Source organism: Phyllostomus hastatus, unplaced genomic scaffold (genome assembly GCF_019186645.2).
Source record: "Phyllostomus hastatus isolate PE091 unplaced genomic scaffold, TTU_PhHast_1.1 phas_scaffold_760, whole genome shotgun sequence".
Taxonomy (NCBI): Eukaryota; Metazoa; Chordata; class Mammalia; order Chiroptera; family Phyllostomidae; genus Phyllostomus; species Phyllostomus hastatus.
This window is the reverse complement of record NW_025334040.1, coordinates 2,996,405-3,013,347: the sequence shown is the minus strand read 5'-3', so window position 1 is coordinate 3,013,347 and position 16,943 is coordinate 2,996,405. Positions and strand designations below refer to the sequence as shown.

At 54.4% G+C, this 16,943-nt stretch overlaps 1 protein-coding gene across 4 annotated transcripts in view; it reads left to right on the top strand.

The window, feature by feature from the left end:
* NF2 (NF2, moesin-ezrin-radixin like (MERLIN) tumor suppressor) overlaps positions 1-16,475 on the top strand; it is a 70,557-nt gene extending 54,082 nt beyond the window's left edge. The window contains exons 14-17 of one of the 4 annotated variants that reach the window (XM_045826798.1): positions 832-959; positions 2,822-2,987; positions 4,369-4,413; positions 14,143-16,475. In XM_045826798.1, coding sequence (XP_045682754.1) covers positions 832-959; positions 2,822-2,987; positions 4,369-4,404 — 330 coding nt within the window. In that variant the 3' untranslated portion in view covers positions 4,405-4,413; positions 14,143-16,475. Of the gene's footprint in view, positions 1-831; positions 960-2,821; positions 2,995-4,368; positions 4,482-14,142 lie in introns of those variants that run through there. The other 3 variants (XM_045826799.1, XM_045826797.1, XM_045826800.1) reach the window with 3 other exon arrangements.
* Positions 16,476-16,943: the final 468 nt, after the last annotated feature.

Sequence of the window (16,943 nt, the reverse complement as noted above, 5' to 3'; positions counted from 1 at the left end):
TGACTCCTGAAGGATGAGTAGGAACTAACCAGATGGGAGAGACAGTAGGGTATTCCAGGCAAGTGCACAGATGTGTGCACCGCACAAATGCTTGCACTGCACATCCACACACACAGCACAGACGTGCACAGGGCACAGAGGCATGAGCTGCCCCAGGTTCAAGGTGGAGGAAAATAGGAGCAGTTTCCTGTTGTCATCTGTGCTGATTATCTGTGACCATGCGACAGGCCACCCCAAGCCAGCCATATAGCTTGAAACATCCTTGCATTATTCTCTCTCATGGCTCGGTGGGTTGACTGGGCCAACGGTCCTTCTTGGGGACCTCTGAGGTGATTGCAGGCAGATGGCAGCTGAGACCAGAGTTGTCTGAGGCTCATCTGGGCTGGAGACCACAGATGTGTGTGTTTCTAAAACACACATTTGAGCAGACTTTATACTCTGTTCTAGCAATAAATAAATCAATAAGTTCTGGAGGAGCTCATATCACCAATTTCATTGTATGGAGGGATTATAATTCATCTGACTAGTCCCCAGTGGATGGGTATTTAGTCTGCTCTCTCTTGCAATTAAGAACAAAACCACAGGAATTTGGAACATCGCTGAATGCAAATGTTTGCACGTACACGTGGCTATGTTGCTAGAATAAATTTCAAATAGAACTGTGGAGTCAAAGAAGATGATGGTGATAGGGGCTTGTGGTGGGGCTAGGGGGCTGGGCCCACACTGCGCCTACATCCTTGGTGGCTGCCAGAGGGTCGGTGGTTAACACGGGAGGGTCCCTGCGTTTGTAGAACCTGAACCTCCTAATAACTGCAGATTTCTCGTTTGTAGCCCATGAACCCAATTCCAGCACCGCTGCCTCCTGACATATCAAGCTTCAACCTCATTGGGGACAGCCCATCTTTCGACTTCAAGGATACTGACATGAAGCGACTTTCCATGGAGATAGAGAAAGAAAAGTACGTAGACGCCCCACCCCCATTCCATGCTTGGGCAACCGGTGAACTAGAGCGAGTCGGCCCGGGCCTAGGGAAAGCGGGGGGGTCGCTGCAGCAGCCTTTCGCCAGCTCCTGCAAAGGTTTGTTCTGCCCTCACTGCCTGGAGGAAGAATTCCCTAATTAGAAATGAAGGACTACAGACCAGCATTCAATCTTCCAGGATAAAAATGATACTTGATTGGTGACCTGGAGATTGTAGTGGCTCGAAACCTCGCCTCAAGCACGGGACTGGCTCTCAGGGATCTCCAGTAGTCAGACTGTTGTTCACATCGTAGCAGAGTGTGTGATAGTGCCCTAACAAGGTAGCAGAACATGTTTCCTAGTTGTGTTCTCTGGCGGCTCGGATCTGTGACGTTCCAGGTTTAGAACAAGGGGAAGAGAGAAGAACCTCAGGCTCAAGGCTGAGGAAAGCAAACGTCCAGGTTGGCCACCCTGCTGCGTGGGCTCTCCCTGGGCTGGGCCCCACAGGCCCTGTTCACAGCAGCTTCTGCAGCTCTGTCCTCCTGCATCTTCTGGCCACTGGAAGTGGATCCGGGGTGGGAAGCAGGCCCACTGCAGAGGAAGCCTAGCCGAGGTCCCCCCAGTTCCCAGCCGGGGGTAAAATGGCCATCCGTGCCTGGCTTGCCACAAAACAGTCTCAGTAGCTACCATGGACTGAGTGCCTGGGTGTCAGGGTGTTTCAGCTCTTATCTTATTTCACTCGCATTAACTAACAACAAACTGACATCACAGGTAGGTTTTAGTGTTCCCGTTTACAAATGAGAAGCCAGATTTAGAGCATTTAAGGAACTCACTCACGTTACACAGCTGATGAGGGCCAGAACCAGGATTCAGCTCCGAGCCCATCCAAGCCTCTGTGTTTTCTCTTTATACACTATCCTGGGGACAACCCAGCCCTCTGGGGACAGTGTCTCCTTGGAGCCCATGGTGGACAACCACGAGCCGGGCTGTGGATCCCTGGGCCCTCATGCTGAGGTATGGAACCAGAGTCTCTATCTGCCGTGTCCTCTGCTGGAGTTCCCCTTCCAGCCGTTCACCTTCGTCCGGGGCACCACCAGCATTACATGGCTGTGATCGGCATGCGGCTACTTCTCTCTGTGCCCTGCCGTTTATAGTTTCTATTTTCATACTTTATAACCCGTGCACATTTTGCAGAGTCCATATACTCACATGGGAATCACTACAGAATATTCCCTGGTGTCTGCATTGCGTGGGCCGTGCCCCTGCAGTTGGACACTTTGAGGATGAGCTCCGGATTTTCACCCTCGTAGATACAGTGTCTACTTGCAAGCGATGGTGGGGGTTTTTTTCTTCCTAATGTTGGCTGAGTGAGCGCCCATCATCTTTAGATGTCCCCCCAAAATAAGCAGGGAGGTGGCCACGGCCAGTCAGAAGAGGTCACTTGAATGGAATTACTTCTCCAACAAGGGCTGAGACAAGAAGATTGTTTTGGATGCCAGGGGGCTTATTTCATGAGTTGGTTTTTTGTGCAGAACTGAAAGCTATCTGTTTCAATGGGTATTTGTAGAGTACTTTGTGAGAGCTTACAGTAGGGTGGAAGAGGAATTTCCTACACTCTCCTTTATTTAATTCTGACCACAGCCCAATGATCATTATCCCAGTTTTAGGGATGAGGAAACCGATTCAGACCAGTTAAGTGACTAGCCCAACCTCCCATGGCCCCCGAGTGGACAAGTAGGGTCATAAACCCGAGGCTTTGGGCCCAGGAGCCCATGCCGAGCGGCCGGTAGGCCCGGAGCTTCTCCGCCCTGACAGGGCTTGCTGTCGGCCCTAGCCCTGATGCAGTGTGCTCTTGCCGGCAGAGTGGAGTACATGGAGAAGAGCAAGCATCTGCAGGAGCAGCTCAACGAACTCAAGACTGAGATCGAGGCCTTGAAGCTCAAAGAGCGGGAGACAGCCTTGGACATTCTGCACAACGAGAACTCTGACCGGGGCGGCACCAGCAGCAAGCACAACACCATCAAGAAGGTACCGAGCCTCTTGTCTTCTGCCGACCGGGGCCGTCCTCAATGAAACGGGAGGTCGGCATCTGGTTTCCTCAGTAGCCGAGTCATTAGACCGTGGTCATTTTTTATATGTAGTTTGTTGAGAGAAATTTTTTTGACTCTTGACTAAAAGGGAATTTAATCTGCCAGTGCCAGTGAACCCACTGGCTTGAAGGAAGGGGAGCTTTTAACACAGCATTTCATGATGAAATGAATTGCCGTTCCTGGACAGGTTTTGATCCATCATTTAGCAGTAAAGCAATTCTGTCTTTTAAGCCGAGGGGAGTTCTGCCCAGGGAGCTGCCTTACTTAATGAGAAAGCGAAACAAGGTGGAGGCTGTTGAGAATAGACTCTCCCTCTAGACTTTTTATGTTTTTTAAGTGGCAAGGACTATAAAGCTCTGTTCTTGATTTAGAAACCAAATTCTGAATGTTTCACTTTTTTCATCCTTAAAAGGAAGTAATCTAGAAGAACCTTAATGTTTTAGAAGAGGTTGTTAATGGTTTCACATCTTTCTGCACTGAATATTTTGAGTTGTTAGCATTTTAGAGGAAGTTCATTTCCATCCTAAACATCAGCCCAATAGCGTACCTCTCCAATGTTGGGCAAAGCAGAAAGGTCCTCCCCTGCCACCTCACGTCGGCTCCTAACTGATAGCCCAGGGCCAGGTAACACCTGCCAAGCAGGTGTCATTAAGAGAAGACTGTTCATCAGGTTTAGAGAATGATCGTTTAGATATGTTTAAGTGTATACTCTTACCTTTAGTCTTTAAAACGGTCTCCCAGTTTAAGGAATATCTGTTTTCAGTGGTTAAGCTGCATCTGACAACTACCTGCCATTAGTGGTGGGTAGAATCAGGAGCCTTGACTTCTCTCTCTTGACTGCAGTTAGTCCTGACACCAGGTAGAGAGTTCCTTTGAATAGCGTGACCTAGAAGGAGAGGCTTTAGCACATTCCACATTCTTCCCACCTCTGGCTTCTGCCATTTACTGCGTTTCCCTTCCAAAACCAAATTATCCAACAGTTAACAAAAGGGGAGTTGAAGTGAGGCCTCAGCCAGTGAGCAGATGGTGACTGGGCCAGTGGGCTGGCCAGTCAGGCCTCGAAGGAGCAGCCGCCCCGTGCTCACACACCCGGGTACCGGGAGCGGCCTCATCTCTGCTGCTGCGGCAGTGAGCGGGCCTCAGCCACAGGAACTGTGAGTGTTGAAAGCTGGAGAGACCCATTTCCAAGCCATGAAAACAAACAGAGAGTCACTTGTCACAGTTTCAGGCTGTCTGAGCATTTTGCAAATGGCACATGTGGCATTGTTGATATCACAGGGTATGTTTTTGTTTTTCTTCATTTTATTTTGCTGGTTTAGCCTCAAGCCCAAGGCAGAAGACCTATCTGCATTTGAGCCCTCAAAGTAGGTTGTTCCCAGGTACTCTCTATGTGGTGATGGTACTGCCCTCTGTGATACTAACCCATGCATGAGCTTGCCTGTCTCTGTCCCCAGGCCATGCCAACCCCGCCCCAGGGCAGGTGGCACCTGGGTACTGGCCGCAGCATGCTTTGAGTCTGAGAGCAGGCACCCCGCCCCGCACCGTGGGGCCAGGCCAGCCTCCAGGGGTGCAGAGGGCTGTCTCATCCTGAAGAGCATGTCACTGGTGCTTAGGACTGGTCGTCCTTCACATCTCGTGTCACTGTTGGTCTGGAGGAGGTCACCGCTTCTTGTCCAATCAGGTCTGTCTAAAAGTCTTTCGTCTTGGTGGTGTACGTACTTCTCAGATAATAGCCCGCGCATGGAAATGGGGTACATGCCGGTGTTTTTAAGACCGATGTCTTTAACTGAAGATTAAGACTTTCCTGTGGTGTCAGCCTCTGCAGACCCATGGTCTTACCTGACAGCTTCTGGTCCTGGAGTGAAAGGGCTACCTGTGCTCACGCATTTCCTTCAGAACCTCCCCTGTCTGTGCGCATCCATTTTCTTGTCAAGGAGAGCAAAGCAATAATAGCACAGGGGTCGATGTGCGGCCCATCTCCGTGGACCGTCTGTCTCTCTGCTCCCCTGAAGGCCGTCTCTGCTTCAGCTCCTCCTCCTTCAGCGGCACGGGCTGGAGCTGTGATCGCAGTGAACTCAGGTTGGGACGGCTCAGTGGTCGGCACCCAGGTGCCGGGCGGCCGGCGGTGGCTGAGAGAACTAATGGAGTGATTCCTCTTTCCTTCTGCCACAGTTCATACTCTCCCCACATGCCCAGGCAGCGGAGAGACTTTATTATGCGTGACAATGACATAACATCCTGCCTCTGCTCCTCACCCAATCCCCCGTCGTACCCAGTGAGGGCACCGGTGTCCGACAGTCACGTAGGGCGTGTCCTTTGGAGTCCTTGCCGAGGTTTCTGCAACTGGAATAAAATAAGCTCATTGGAAGCTTTCTACCAAAAAATGAGATCTGGCATAAACATATCCTATTTGTGGTTCTTCTCCAAGCAAGAGAGGTTAGCTATTAACATCCCAGATGGATCTCATTATAAGATGGATTCGAGCTGTCAGTGGTTCCAAGAACCCGTGGCATGAACCTCGGTTCATGTGTGGCACTTTTATTTAGCAGATTCCTACTTCTTCAGCTTGCATTCCACGTGTTGGTGTTGGAATGCCCAGCACTGGGCATGCTCTGAGCAGGGGTGACCAGCTGCTGGACTGGGCAGGCCAGCGGGGTCATCTGCTCAATAGTGACCCGTGGCGATCCACTTTGGCTTCCTGGACGTCGCGGCTAGCACGGGGGCAAGCAGAAAATCCCCTTTTGTTTCAGCCTGGGTCGGGAGACGTTTCGGAGTCTGACTGTACTCTTCCACCTTGATGCGATTCCGCCTTTCCTCTTTCTGTAGTGATTCAGATCGTTTAAATGCTTCAAGGGGCCTGATTTTGACCATTAGTTCTCACTGAGCTATTGTTGTATAGACAAATGAGGTTTGATTCATAGTCAGATTTGCGCTGCTGCTAGGACCGTTTTCTTTTTCACGTCTCAACGGAAGCTTGTTTTCAAAGCCAGGCTCCAGTTAATCAAGAATTCCAATGAATCAAGGGTTAATACAAGGATAGACTTGGCTTTTAATACAATTGAAGTTACCTAGCATCACTAGATTAAGTAGTGGTGGTTTTGCTATACATGATATTTGACATACTTTCCATTTGTTAGACTCTGGCGGTCCCTGGGGCCAGGACCGATGATGACCAGCCACCTGCCGGTGCCGGGGCTGTACCTGCTACATTTCCACTTTGCCCCAATTGATAATCAGGGTAACTTGTTTGGCATTTGCCGTCTGAATCAGAGTGGCACCTAGGATCGAGATCGAAAGCCACCCTTGGGAACCTAGATTCCTTTCCTGGGGAGGGGGGTGGGGATCGATAGCCACACATGTTCCAGGCATCTCAGTCCCTGGAGTGAGAGAGTGAGGTCCAGCAGTGAGGCTGGGGTGAGGGGGACACAGGTGTCATGGGCTTGAGCTTCTTGCCTGCAGAGCCGCAGTGCTGATCAGGGGAGTGATGGCCAGCTGTGACCGAGCTGTGCAGCACACTTAGGAGGTGAAAATGCTGTCCTGGAGCTCCTGCACTCAGGGCCCTGCTTCCACCCCTCTCGGGGGACAGGTTTCGCTCCCCACTCCCGACCTGGTCTGCATGCCAGCGAGTTCATCATCGCTTGCGTGCCCGCAGTCTCCGAGGGAGCACAGGATTCCCAAGGAAATCGACAGATGAGAAATCTCAGGGGTCACAGAGCTTAGAAAGCTTATTTCATTAGTAAATGGTCTGCCCTATCAAGGTCCAGCCGTGGTTTCCGCCAGTGGAAAAACAGGAACGAGGAGCTTTGGCATTTAACGGAGGCTGTAGCCTCTCTTGGATCAGGAAGACACAAAAGTCCAATATCATCTTCAATTTGCACGGACTTCCCTTGGAGATGCAGAGCTAGTGAAGTGAGGTAGAACACTTAACACACCCGGGGAAGTGATAAATCACAGGGCGAGATCCAATACTCATGAAAGGCGTCTCCTGCAATTAAAGCTAACGGCCAGAGCCTCCCTGGTGACCTCTGGTCTGTGTCATCTGCCCGGAAGAAGGCCACTAAACAGTTCGTGCTGCATGTGTGGTTAACGTGTCCAGCTCTCCCCGACCCCGGTCAGGGGATCCCGGCGGCTGTCTGCTTTGGAAACTGGCCACCCTGCTCCAGAACCTTCCCTGTGCTGTTTGCTGGAACTCCACAGAGCGGGGAGGGAGGAGGAGGAGAAAAGGGAATGGGAGTGGGATAGGGAGTGGGCTTAGTGAGGAGCACCAGCTAATGTAGATAAGAGAGCAGCCCGTGATCTGGACTCGACCTGGCTCCGGGGAAACCCAGGGGAGGCACTGGGAGGTGGGGGCTGGTCTCAGGGAGTGGGATCCTCCTGCCTAGGATGCCCAGACTCACCCCTAAAGGCCACTCTTACCTCACATTCGCACAAACCAAGTGTCCGGGTTCCTCTTAACTGCTGAGGGCCTACAGTGTTCTGGCTTGTTTCCGGTAGCTGTTGAGATAGAATATTCTCTTTTCCAAAACATCACGACCCAGTCCTTTCTTGGCTGGTAGATTTTACCCACTCAAGCAGTTGCCCTTTGGGAGGCATCGGAGAGCTTTTAAATTCTGCCTTGCCCTCCTAGGATATCTTACAGCCATTTAGTGCCTGAGGACATTATGGGGCCTTATTTGATGCAGTAAAACACCCCGTTCGGTCCCTCAGCACCGAAGACGGTGCAGCTTTCCTCCGGCACCTGATTTGTTGCTGCAACAGGGGGAGGGAGGAGAGCGGATGCAAACTCATTCTGCGGTCTCGAGGTTCTGTTCTTATGATCCTCGCCGTGATCTCCCTCCTGATATTGGCAATTTGAGGATGACATCAGTATATCTGCATCATTTTTCTACGGTCCTCGCTCAGCGTGCCCGTAGCTGTCAGCTAGCCTCCCCCAACCCAGTGAGGTGAATCAGGCAGATTAGTCTGTTTTTCAGGTGGAAGAACAGAATAGCCAGGGGTCCTGCCGGCATCACAAGGGCAGACACCAGTTCATAGGCACCTTTTTGCTGCTTTAGGTCCCCAAGGGATTAACACACAAAAGGGACCCTCTGGGTTTTCCCTGGCAGATTTCTCTCTAGAGCAGATAAAGTAACTAATACCAAATTGGATTCGTTCATTGGAATGAACTTGGCCTTTCATCCCACCTCTGCTTCGGGATAAGTGTGGGAATAACTCTGTCCCCATGCACACCCCCAGATGGCATTTGGGTGCAGGCTGTCACTGGCAAGACGGCAAGGAAGCTTAATTTGGCCAGTTTGCAGCCGCTCCCCGCCTCCATGGGCCCTGCCCCCTCGGCTCTGGTTGGGAAGGGGTATGTTTGTCGCGCCCCAGACCAAAGAGTGTGTTGGAATTTGCTGCTGCTGCATTTGCCTGTCAACTTCTGCTCCAGAGTCGGCTTTCCCCCGGTGGATCTGTGTTTTCTTTCGTGTCCTCGCCCTCCCCCCGCCGCCGCCTTCATTTTCAATACATATGTAGTGGTGAAGAGGAAGTACAACATGATTTTAGGGCTTGCATTTCAATTTCACTGCATTTTTTTTTAATGGGACAAGCAGAATCTCAGCGCCTGGAATTATTAGGTTAGTATCTAAAATGGGTTCAGCATTGTGGGTCTTATTGTTTGAAATGAATTAGACAGCCCCGCGCCGCCGCCCCTCCTCTCCCCCCCACACACACACCTTCCTTTGTCCTCTCTGGGGATGAATGGATGGAGGCGAGGCCCCCAGAGACTAGTTGGAGGAATCCTGATTAGTTTTGTTCTCCCGGCTTAATTGTAGAGCTTCCTTCCTCTCTGCACTGATAGCCCAAACGACTCTGCGTCCTGCCCACCCCCACCCTACCCCACCCCCCTTTGCGTTAGGAACCAGATTATCACAGTGCGGCCCTGTGAATCAGTTTCTGTATGTGCTGATGAAAGTGTAATTCATTCTTAATCAAGCAGCCTCTCTGCCGCAGATTCTGGGCCCGAATACATTTCGTTCCTTCCCATCACTTTGGGCAGCAGCCCCCCCCCACAAAAGGACTTGTAGAGTGGAGCTTTGAGGTTGAGAGTTGGCAGTGCACTGCACCTCCCCCCACCCGGTCCCTGTGCTTGTCTTCCCAGCAGGGGGCACTCTTGGGACTGATGCTGGAGGAGACTGCAGCTACCGGTGGGGGGTGGGCCAGGAGGGACTGGTGAGCCTGCAGCGTGTCACAGGTGCCCTCCGGGCCTGCTGTCTCTAGACCCTGGGGCCATTTCTCAGGAGCAGGCAGGTGTCAGATCCTCCTGTCTTGATGGGCTGCCTGAGGTCCCCGAGGAACCCGGAGTCTGCCTGCCTCCTGCGAGCCTGTGTGAAGCAGAGCCTGCCGGGTACCAGGCCCTCCTCGGGTTCAGGGGGGCTAGCCTCCTTCTTTTTAAGGAGACAGATGTGTCTCCCGAAGCTGAACTTGTTTAGATTGGATGTGTCTGTTCGGTCACGCCACACAAAGCTTGGTAAGTGTGAGGAGGTCTGGTTCTGCCAAGCGGCTCCCCCACTTGCACTCCCCCTTGCACTGCCTGGTGGCTGTCACGAACAACTGGCCGTTGGATGGAGAAGTGAGCAGGAGGAGAGGCGACTCTGCCAGACGTGTGTCTGTCAATGCCGGGCGTGAAGAAAGGGCCAGGCCCGACAGGTGGGTCAGAGCCCCCATAAGATAAAAACCAAGCTGTACAGACCTGTAGCAAAGAGAAGAAAGTTTGTCTCCTCGGAATGAAATTGGATTAGTGACAGACTTGAACAGCCGGTTCAGTCAAGAGAGAACTTAATTCCTCCTGTATTATTCACACGGCTTATTTTAATCAGATGTGAAGAGACAGCTGGAAGAGAGAAGTGGGCAGCCCAGTGTCTGGTGAGGAAACTTCGTGTTCTTTTAGCCGCTGTGCGGGAGCTGGCAACAGCCCTGGGGCTGGAGGCTTTGCTCAGGGCCCCGCGCGTCCGTCATTTCCCGGAGCAGGTGGTTAGCCCTTGTCTGGATTCAGTGTGAGTGTTGCACAGTGGACGGCAGACATGGTCACCCACTTGTCCTCAGGAGGGTTCAAGAAGGTGGGACAGATTCAACAGGTCCCAGGACGATGCAGCCATTGTCCACGAGGCCCTGCTTCCCAAGGCTTTGGGTTTCACCGCCTACTGAAATTTCGGAGACCTCTTCCTGGACAGCCATGGAGAATGGTCACGGCAGCGTGCTCGTGGCGCCCCAACCCCTGCACTGGGTGAACTCCCCGCCTTCCTGGAGGTGCTGCCCCTGCCCCTCAGTGGGTCTGGCTGAGGGGCATGGAACGGTGCTACTGAATCACCAAAGAACACAAATGCAGGACTGTGGGTGGCGTGCGTGAGACTGGCTTCGGTTCTCCCAGTGCAACATCCCAGATGTGAGGGCCGTAGCTGGATCACCTGCGGTACCTCTGCGTGCTGTGCAGAGAGAGCCAGGCCAGTCCCTGAGCCAGGAGGTGGACCACACACCGATGCGGGCTCATACACCCAACGACGTGAGGGCTGGCGGGCAAACCAGAACGCTCGTTAGCCTGTGTTCACGGGTATACGGAGGAGGCCCACAGAGACAGTTTGTAACTAGGTGTGTGCCATTTTCCCTGAGCCTTCCCTTTCTCCTTTATGAATACCTCCCACCTGTAGCTGTACCGTAAATGTTATAGTCAGTGAGCTTTTTAGTGAGAGCAGGTGGTGAAGGATCCCACAGGTGAGGGGAACGCGCCCAGCGGAGGTGGGAGGCTGAGCGGCTGAGCGGAAGCCAGAGCGCAGCTGGCAGACAGTCAGCAGCGCCCAGGGAGGAGGTCTCCTGAGTTCTCCTTGGAAAACCCCCCTGCCCCTGGGCCTGTGCGTGCCCACCTGGAGGGAAGAAACCCCAGGCTGCTTCTTGCTGACTGTCCCTCACCTGCTCTCAAACACCAGCCTTGCCCACCTGTGTAAGACACAGGGAGTGCTGGCTGGCTTTCAAGAGGAGGACATTTTAATGTCTAAGATAAAGAAAGGATGCTGCTGAGGTGGAAGGAGGCAGAGGCCGAGGTGGCGATTGGAAGGGTTCTGGCAGCAACAGGCAGCTCGTGCGCTGATTTCCTCTGGGGACAGGATTCCTGACGGAATTGTGCAGGAAGGTGGGGGGAGCAGTGGCAGCCGGTCTCTGTGGGCTCAGGCAGGAGGCTCCCAGTGCCCTCAGTGACAGTGGCCACGTCAGGCGCCTCTGCCCGGCGGCTTTGCCTATCCTTTTAACAGTCTAGTGCATTTCGGAAGACAACACACTCCTCTTTCCTAAGCCATGTGTCTGCGGTGCCTTCCTGCATCTGATGGCCAGAGTACTTGACTTTGCTGTATACCTTCCTTGGGCTGGGGCACAACTTCCTTCCCTTGCAAGAGAAGAGGTCAGGCTCAGCCACCGCCCTGCAGTGTGGGCAGGGGATGGGGGAAGCGTCCTGCCCACCCAAAGAGGGCTTTGCATCCCAACAAACATGTGCTCAAGTAATTGGAATTTGGCACTGCCAGAGCTGCCAAAACCTTCCCCTGGCACCTTGTGGAGACAGCCAGCATGCAACTTGGGTAGAGGATCCAGGAATTCTTGGAGCCAACATTGCACAAATGGGCAGGAAGCTTGCAGAGGCCCCCACAGCCCGGGCTCCCTGCCTGGGGAAGTGGCCAGGCCTCTTGGGGGCATCCATTTGCCTGGCCTCAGAGGCCACAAAGGCCAGAGAGCCCTGCCTTCCGCCTGCACCTTTTAACCACACTCTGCCCTGGGCCCCCGCTGGGAGGAGAGGAGCCAGAGCTGGGGGAAGGGGGAGAAACGTTATGCTGCTATTAGTAACAACAGCTGTTGAGTTGTAGTGCCCGCGCGGGGCTTGCCGAGCACTTCATGGCACTTCCCAGTCACTCCACACGTCACCCTGTGAGGACGGGGCTGCCACCACCTCTGCTTCATGGCGGGGAACTGAGGCCAGAGCAAGTAACCCGCCCAGGACCACCCAGCTGCTCAGTGGCCCAGGTGGCTCTGGGCCAGGCAGTCTGGTAGTGGCTGTGTGGGAGGTTGGGGGTAGGGCCCTGTGCCCTGCAGGGCCCTGTCCCCGAGGAGCCAGCCCGAGGTCTTCTCTGGGAGCGTGGGAGAGACCCAAGCAGAGACTCGGGGTGTTACACCTTTCGACTTAAGCTCTCCCACAAGAGGATTTTTGTCCCCGAGGTTCTCTGGTTCTCTTTCTTTTCCCGGTTACCATCCTGGTTCCCGTGATCACAGAGCACACACCTCCTGGCTCTTCTCCTCCGGTGGCATTTCGGGAGAAACCCACCCAAACACAGCTCCCTTTTAGAGGGAGTTCTTTTTCGGCAAAGAAATGAAAACTCTCTCCATTCCTATCAGAGCTGGGCTTTCCAAGGCGCTTCTGAAATTGGTCCCACTGAAGAAAACAGCTCAGATACCCACCCCACGCCCAGCCCCACCCCCCATCGTGTGCAGCTTGTTAGTCGGGAACTTCAAGGCCAAAAGATTTGGCAGGATTTAAAGAGCCAGCTCTCAAGCTGTCTCAGTACAGCGCACTGATGCCGCCTGTCTTTGATGGTGAAGTGGCTGACTTGGCATCTTCCTCCCCTACCCTTTGGAGAGCCATACATGATACTAAGGCCTTTTCGGATTCAGAGACTGCCGGAGGTCAAGGGAATGGCCCAGACCATCTAGCCTGCCCCTGTGGTTTAACTGCAGAAGAAAGAGGCTCAGACAGGTCACGGGTGTCCACCGAGGCCACACAGTGAGCTGGTAATGAAGGGGAATTAGCAGCTGGGCCTTCTCGGCCGCATGTGGAGCACTCAGCTTTCCCACGCATCCCTCCTTTCCTTATCATTAGAGCCTACATCTTATTCACTCAACAAACGCTGTTTGAGTTCCTACTAGGTGCAAAGCACTAACATAGTGTACGGGGTTCGGGGCATATAAGATGGACAGCATTGCGTCCCGAGTCCTCCCTCCCTGAAAACTCTCCTGAGGAGTCGATTCCAGGAGCAGAGCAGGGAGCAGGGCATGGGGTGAGGGGAGCGGGGAGCTGCCAACGCCAGATGTTTCTGTCTGGGGAGATCCTGGGAAGTGGGCTACGGAGGCAGGGAACTGGGGTTCAGCAGCACAAACTCTAGCACCTTCCCCGCCACACGGAGACCTCGTCCCTGGGGAGGCTCTCCCAGTGTCTGGCAGAGCACCCCCCTGAGTGCACTGTCCTCTCTGCCGGAACAGCCCCACCCCGAGAACCCATTGCCTCCCAGCTTGTGTGTGGCAACCCGTCTCAGCGGCCAGGTCATGGGCAAGTCTGCTTTGGGGCCACCTGGGAACCGGGAGTGGAAGGGACAAGATCTTCCTCATCTGACGCAGGCCTGCTTTGCTGGAGGCCAAGTCTCCTTGCCCCAGCTGGTCCCCAGGACGTGAGGACTGCGATGCTGAGCCCTGGGGTTGGAGGGGTGTGAGCATCCCCGGCTGGCACTGCCACAGGCAGGGTACCACAGGACCCCAGAGACTCCTGGGGACGGGGACCTGTGTGTCAATTGAAATGACTAGGGACTGCCTGCCCTCTGAAAAGGCGACATTGATGACGTCTTCCTGCTGACGTGCTTCTGCCCACCAGCTATTTCTCCTGGCATGTCCTCATTTGTCGCCTCCTAGTTTGAGTTCTCGGGCAAATCTGGAATCTTATTTGGGTTGACCACTGGCTTCTTCTTCTTCTTTTTTTTTTTAAGATTCTATTTATTTATTTTTAGAAAGGGAAGGGAGGGAGATAGAGAGAGAGAAACATCAATGTGCGGTTGCTGGGGGTTATGGCCTGCAACCAAGGCATGTACCCTGGCTGGGAATCGAACCTGCGACACTTTGGTTCGCAGCCCGTGCTCAATCCACTGAGCTACTCCAGCCAGGGCTGACCACTGGCTTCTTGAACATGTAGTTGAACCACCTTCCCTTTCCCTGCAAACCGCCTTCGAGGTCAGTCCTCAAGGCGGAACGGCTTCCTGTAGTGAGGAGTGGAAATCGAGTTCCCCTTTCACTTTTCCTCTGCTTCCTTGCAGCTCACTCTGCAGAGCGCCAAGTCCCGAGTGGCCTTCTTCGAAGAGCTCTAGCAGGTGACTCCACCAGCCCAGGATCTACCACTGCTGCTGCTCCCAGCTCCAGCAGGACGGGTCGGACACCGTGGGAGCCACCCGCAGGTGGGCTGGCTGGGAGCTGCCGTGGGAGCTCCGGGACCGCCCCCAGCTGAGTGGAGAGCACAACCCCCTTCGTGCAATTGCCTTGAACCGTGCCCTGCAGAGACTTCTCTCCGAGGGTGCTCGTTCTCCTGACCTGAGTCTCTAAGTTCCTTAAGAAGTATTTGTGTTTTCTTGTCTGATGTGTGATCCCTTACTTCCCTGATCAGAGGCACCCTGGGGTGTGTGCCTTATTGTCCAGTGCTGAGCTCCCAGCCCAGTCGGGGAGGTGGTCATCGGGAGTGAAGTGCACAGGCCCCTGGAGACCAGGAGGCTGATGCCCCCGACCCCCACCCCTGGTTTCCAGAACATTCATTTCCTCCACTGGGGAGGAACTGGCCTCCTAAGCAGCATGGCCCACCCGCAGTGGTACCCCCACGGTGGCACTCTGCCTTCTGGGTGGTCGGGAGTGCAAAGGCCGCCATGACGGGGTGAAAACTCGGCAGAAGCTGCAATGGTGTGCTAGCTGCCAGCAGAAGTGCTGGGAGGCCAGATATCCATGTAGGAATCTGCACCCTGCAGAACACACACTGCCCCTCCTCCTGCCCCCCCAACCCAGGGTCCGAGGGGCAGGTGGGAGCCACTTGTCTTTTTCACCCTGAGCCAGCCTCCGCCTCTCCTGCTGTGGAGGCTGGGGGACTCCCTGGTCGTGCTCTAGTCAGCACCCGGTAGCCCCGCCGTGACCGTGACCAGGGGCTCCGTAGAGCAGGGGATAAGCCTTACCCAGTGAAGAGGCGCTTACTAATGACACGTGAGGGCCAAGAGAGTCCGAGAGCTCGAGCGGTCTCTGGCAGCCCCGTGGGGTTTGAGAAGTCGAGACGCTCACAGCGATCCTGCCTTGTGCTCTTGTCAGGCTGACCCAACGGAGTCCTGGGCTGGCTGCCGTCTGCATGGGCCACCTTGCCCCAAGGAAGCCAGCCCTGTGTGTCACTCCAGTCCCTTAGGACCCACAGGATATGGGACTCTGCATCAGAACACTAAGTGTGGGTGACTATGACTGAACGAGTTCCTTTGTGTGTCCCAATCCCTCAAAGTCCTTGTCCCCAGAGACGAGAGGGAGTCCTCATTTGTAATGTAAGGTCTGACCCTCATGCGGAGGCTCTGTCTCCTCGGGCTCACCACCCCTCCCTGAATTTCCACGAGCATTACTTTCCTCCTGACCTGTACATTTAATCCATAACTGGCTGTGAGCACAGGAGCATGGTGGTGGTTTATAAAAACATTGTCAGGCTTTTTAAAAATTATTATTTTACCACCGTGTGTAGTCTGGGAGATGCCAAGCTGTGCGGCCCCAAGGGAGCCGGCCAGTGTCTGAGCTGCGGCAGGAGCCGTGGGGCAGACCTGGAGGCCCGCAGAGCCTTGCCCAGCCCAGAGCACCCAGCCCTCCTCGGAGATGAAGGCTGGTGGGAGTCTCCCAAAGATGGGTGGGCGGAGAGTGTGGGGCCTTCAGCCAGGGCTTGAGCTCCAGCAGAAGGGATGAAAGAGGAGGTTGGTTTTCAGACACTTGTGCCTGTGTTCTTTTTAAGTGAACATTTTTAGGGCTGGAAGCCCATCAAGTAAGGAAGCCTCCCACCTCCATTGAGAGCAGGGCCCCCGCCACGATTGTTTCATTATAAGCTCTTCCGAGGGTTCTCGGGCAGATGCGCCATTCACGAAGTCGCTGCCCAGCTGTGACACTCCGAGAGGCTGCACTGTCAGCACTCAGCTGCCCTACACAGAGCGCCTCGGTCATCCTGATGGGGCCCCCACCTCAGCCACAGCGCCTCTCCCACCTGTAGTGCAGCCTCGGTTACTCACGTGTCCCCCGGACCCCGCTAGACAACACCCGCGGCATTACATAACACCTCTTCAGTCACTGTTTTGTAATCCTAGGGGCAGCTCTCTCTCCCCCCCCTCTTTCAAATCAAAACGGCAGGTCCAGAGGCTGACAACCAAGGACCGTGACTTAAGTGTTGCTCGCTGACCCAGCTGGAGCTTCACAGCCCCTGGGGCCGGGCTGTGGGCTTCCAGGGCAGCCCCACCCCTTCTCAAACACATCCAGCCCCACCTCTCCCTGTGGGGCCTGAGTTTTTGCCTCCTGTCAGGGCCAGACCCTGGAACACTACTCTCTATTTTGGGGGATTGTTGTAATTTAAATGATTGTTTTAATAAAAATTCTAAGCTGTAAAAAGTTTGTCTTGGGTTTCCTCAGTTTGCTTGTTGCTCAGGCCAATGGGGAGGCTGGGGGATGGGGCCACCTCTTGGGTGTTGAGGAAATGGGGTTCTGCCCTCCCTGCCCGCCCAGGACTTCACCTCCAGCCTCATACCTTTGTAGAAAAAGGATTGTCCTTCCCGGGCTGCTGACAGCCCCGTTCCTGTACCTTCACCTGGGAACTCCCTCCCCTCTTCCTGGGCGGCGCTCAGAGTCACAGAAGGGGCCCTGGGCCGTGTCCCACTGCCTGTGTTTTCCTTCTGCACCCGCTGCCAGTCCTCAGCTCCAGTCCTGAAAACGAGGGTGTTGGAGCAGGCCATCCCCCCAGAGGCTTCTGCTTCTGGGTGTCCCCATCTGGGCTCTGGAGGCGGGAGGGGGTGCTGTGCAGAGCCACTGGGGTCCCAGCACTGTCTGCAGGCCAGGGGACGCTCAGCTA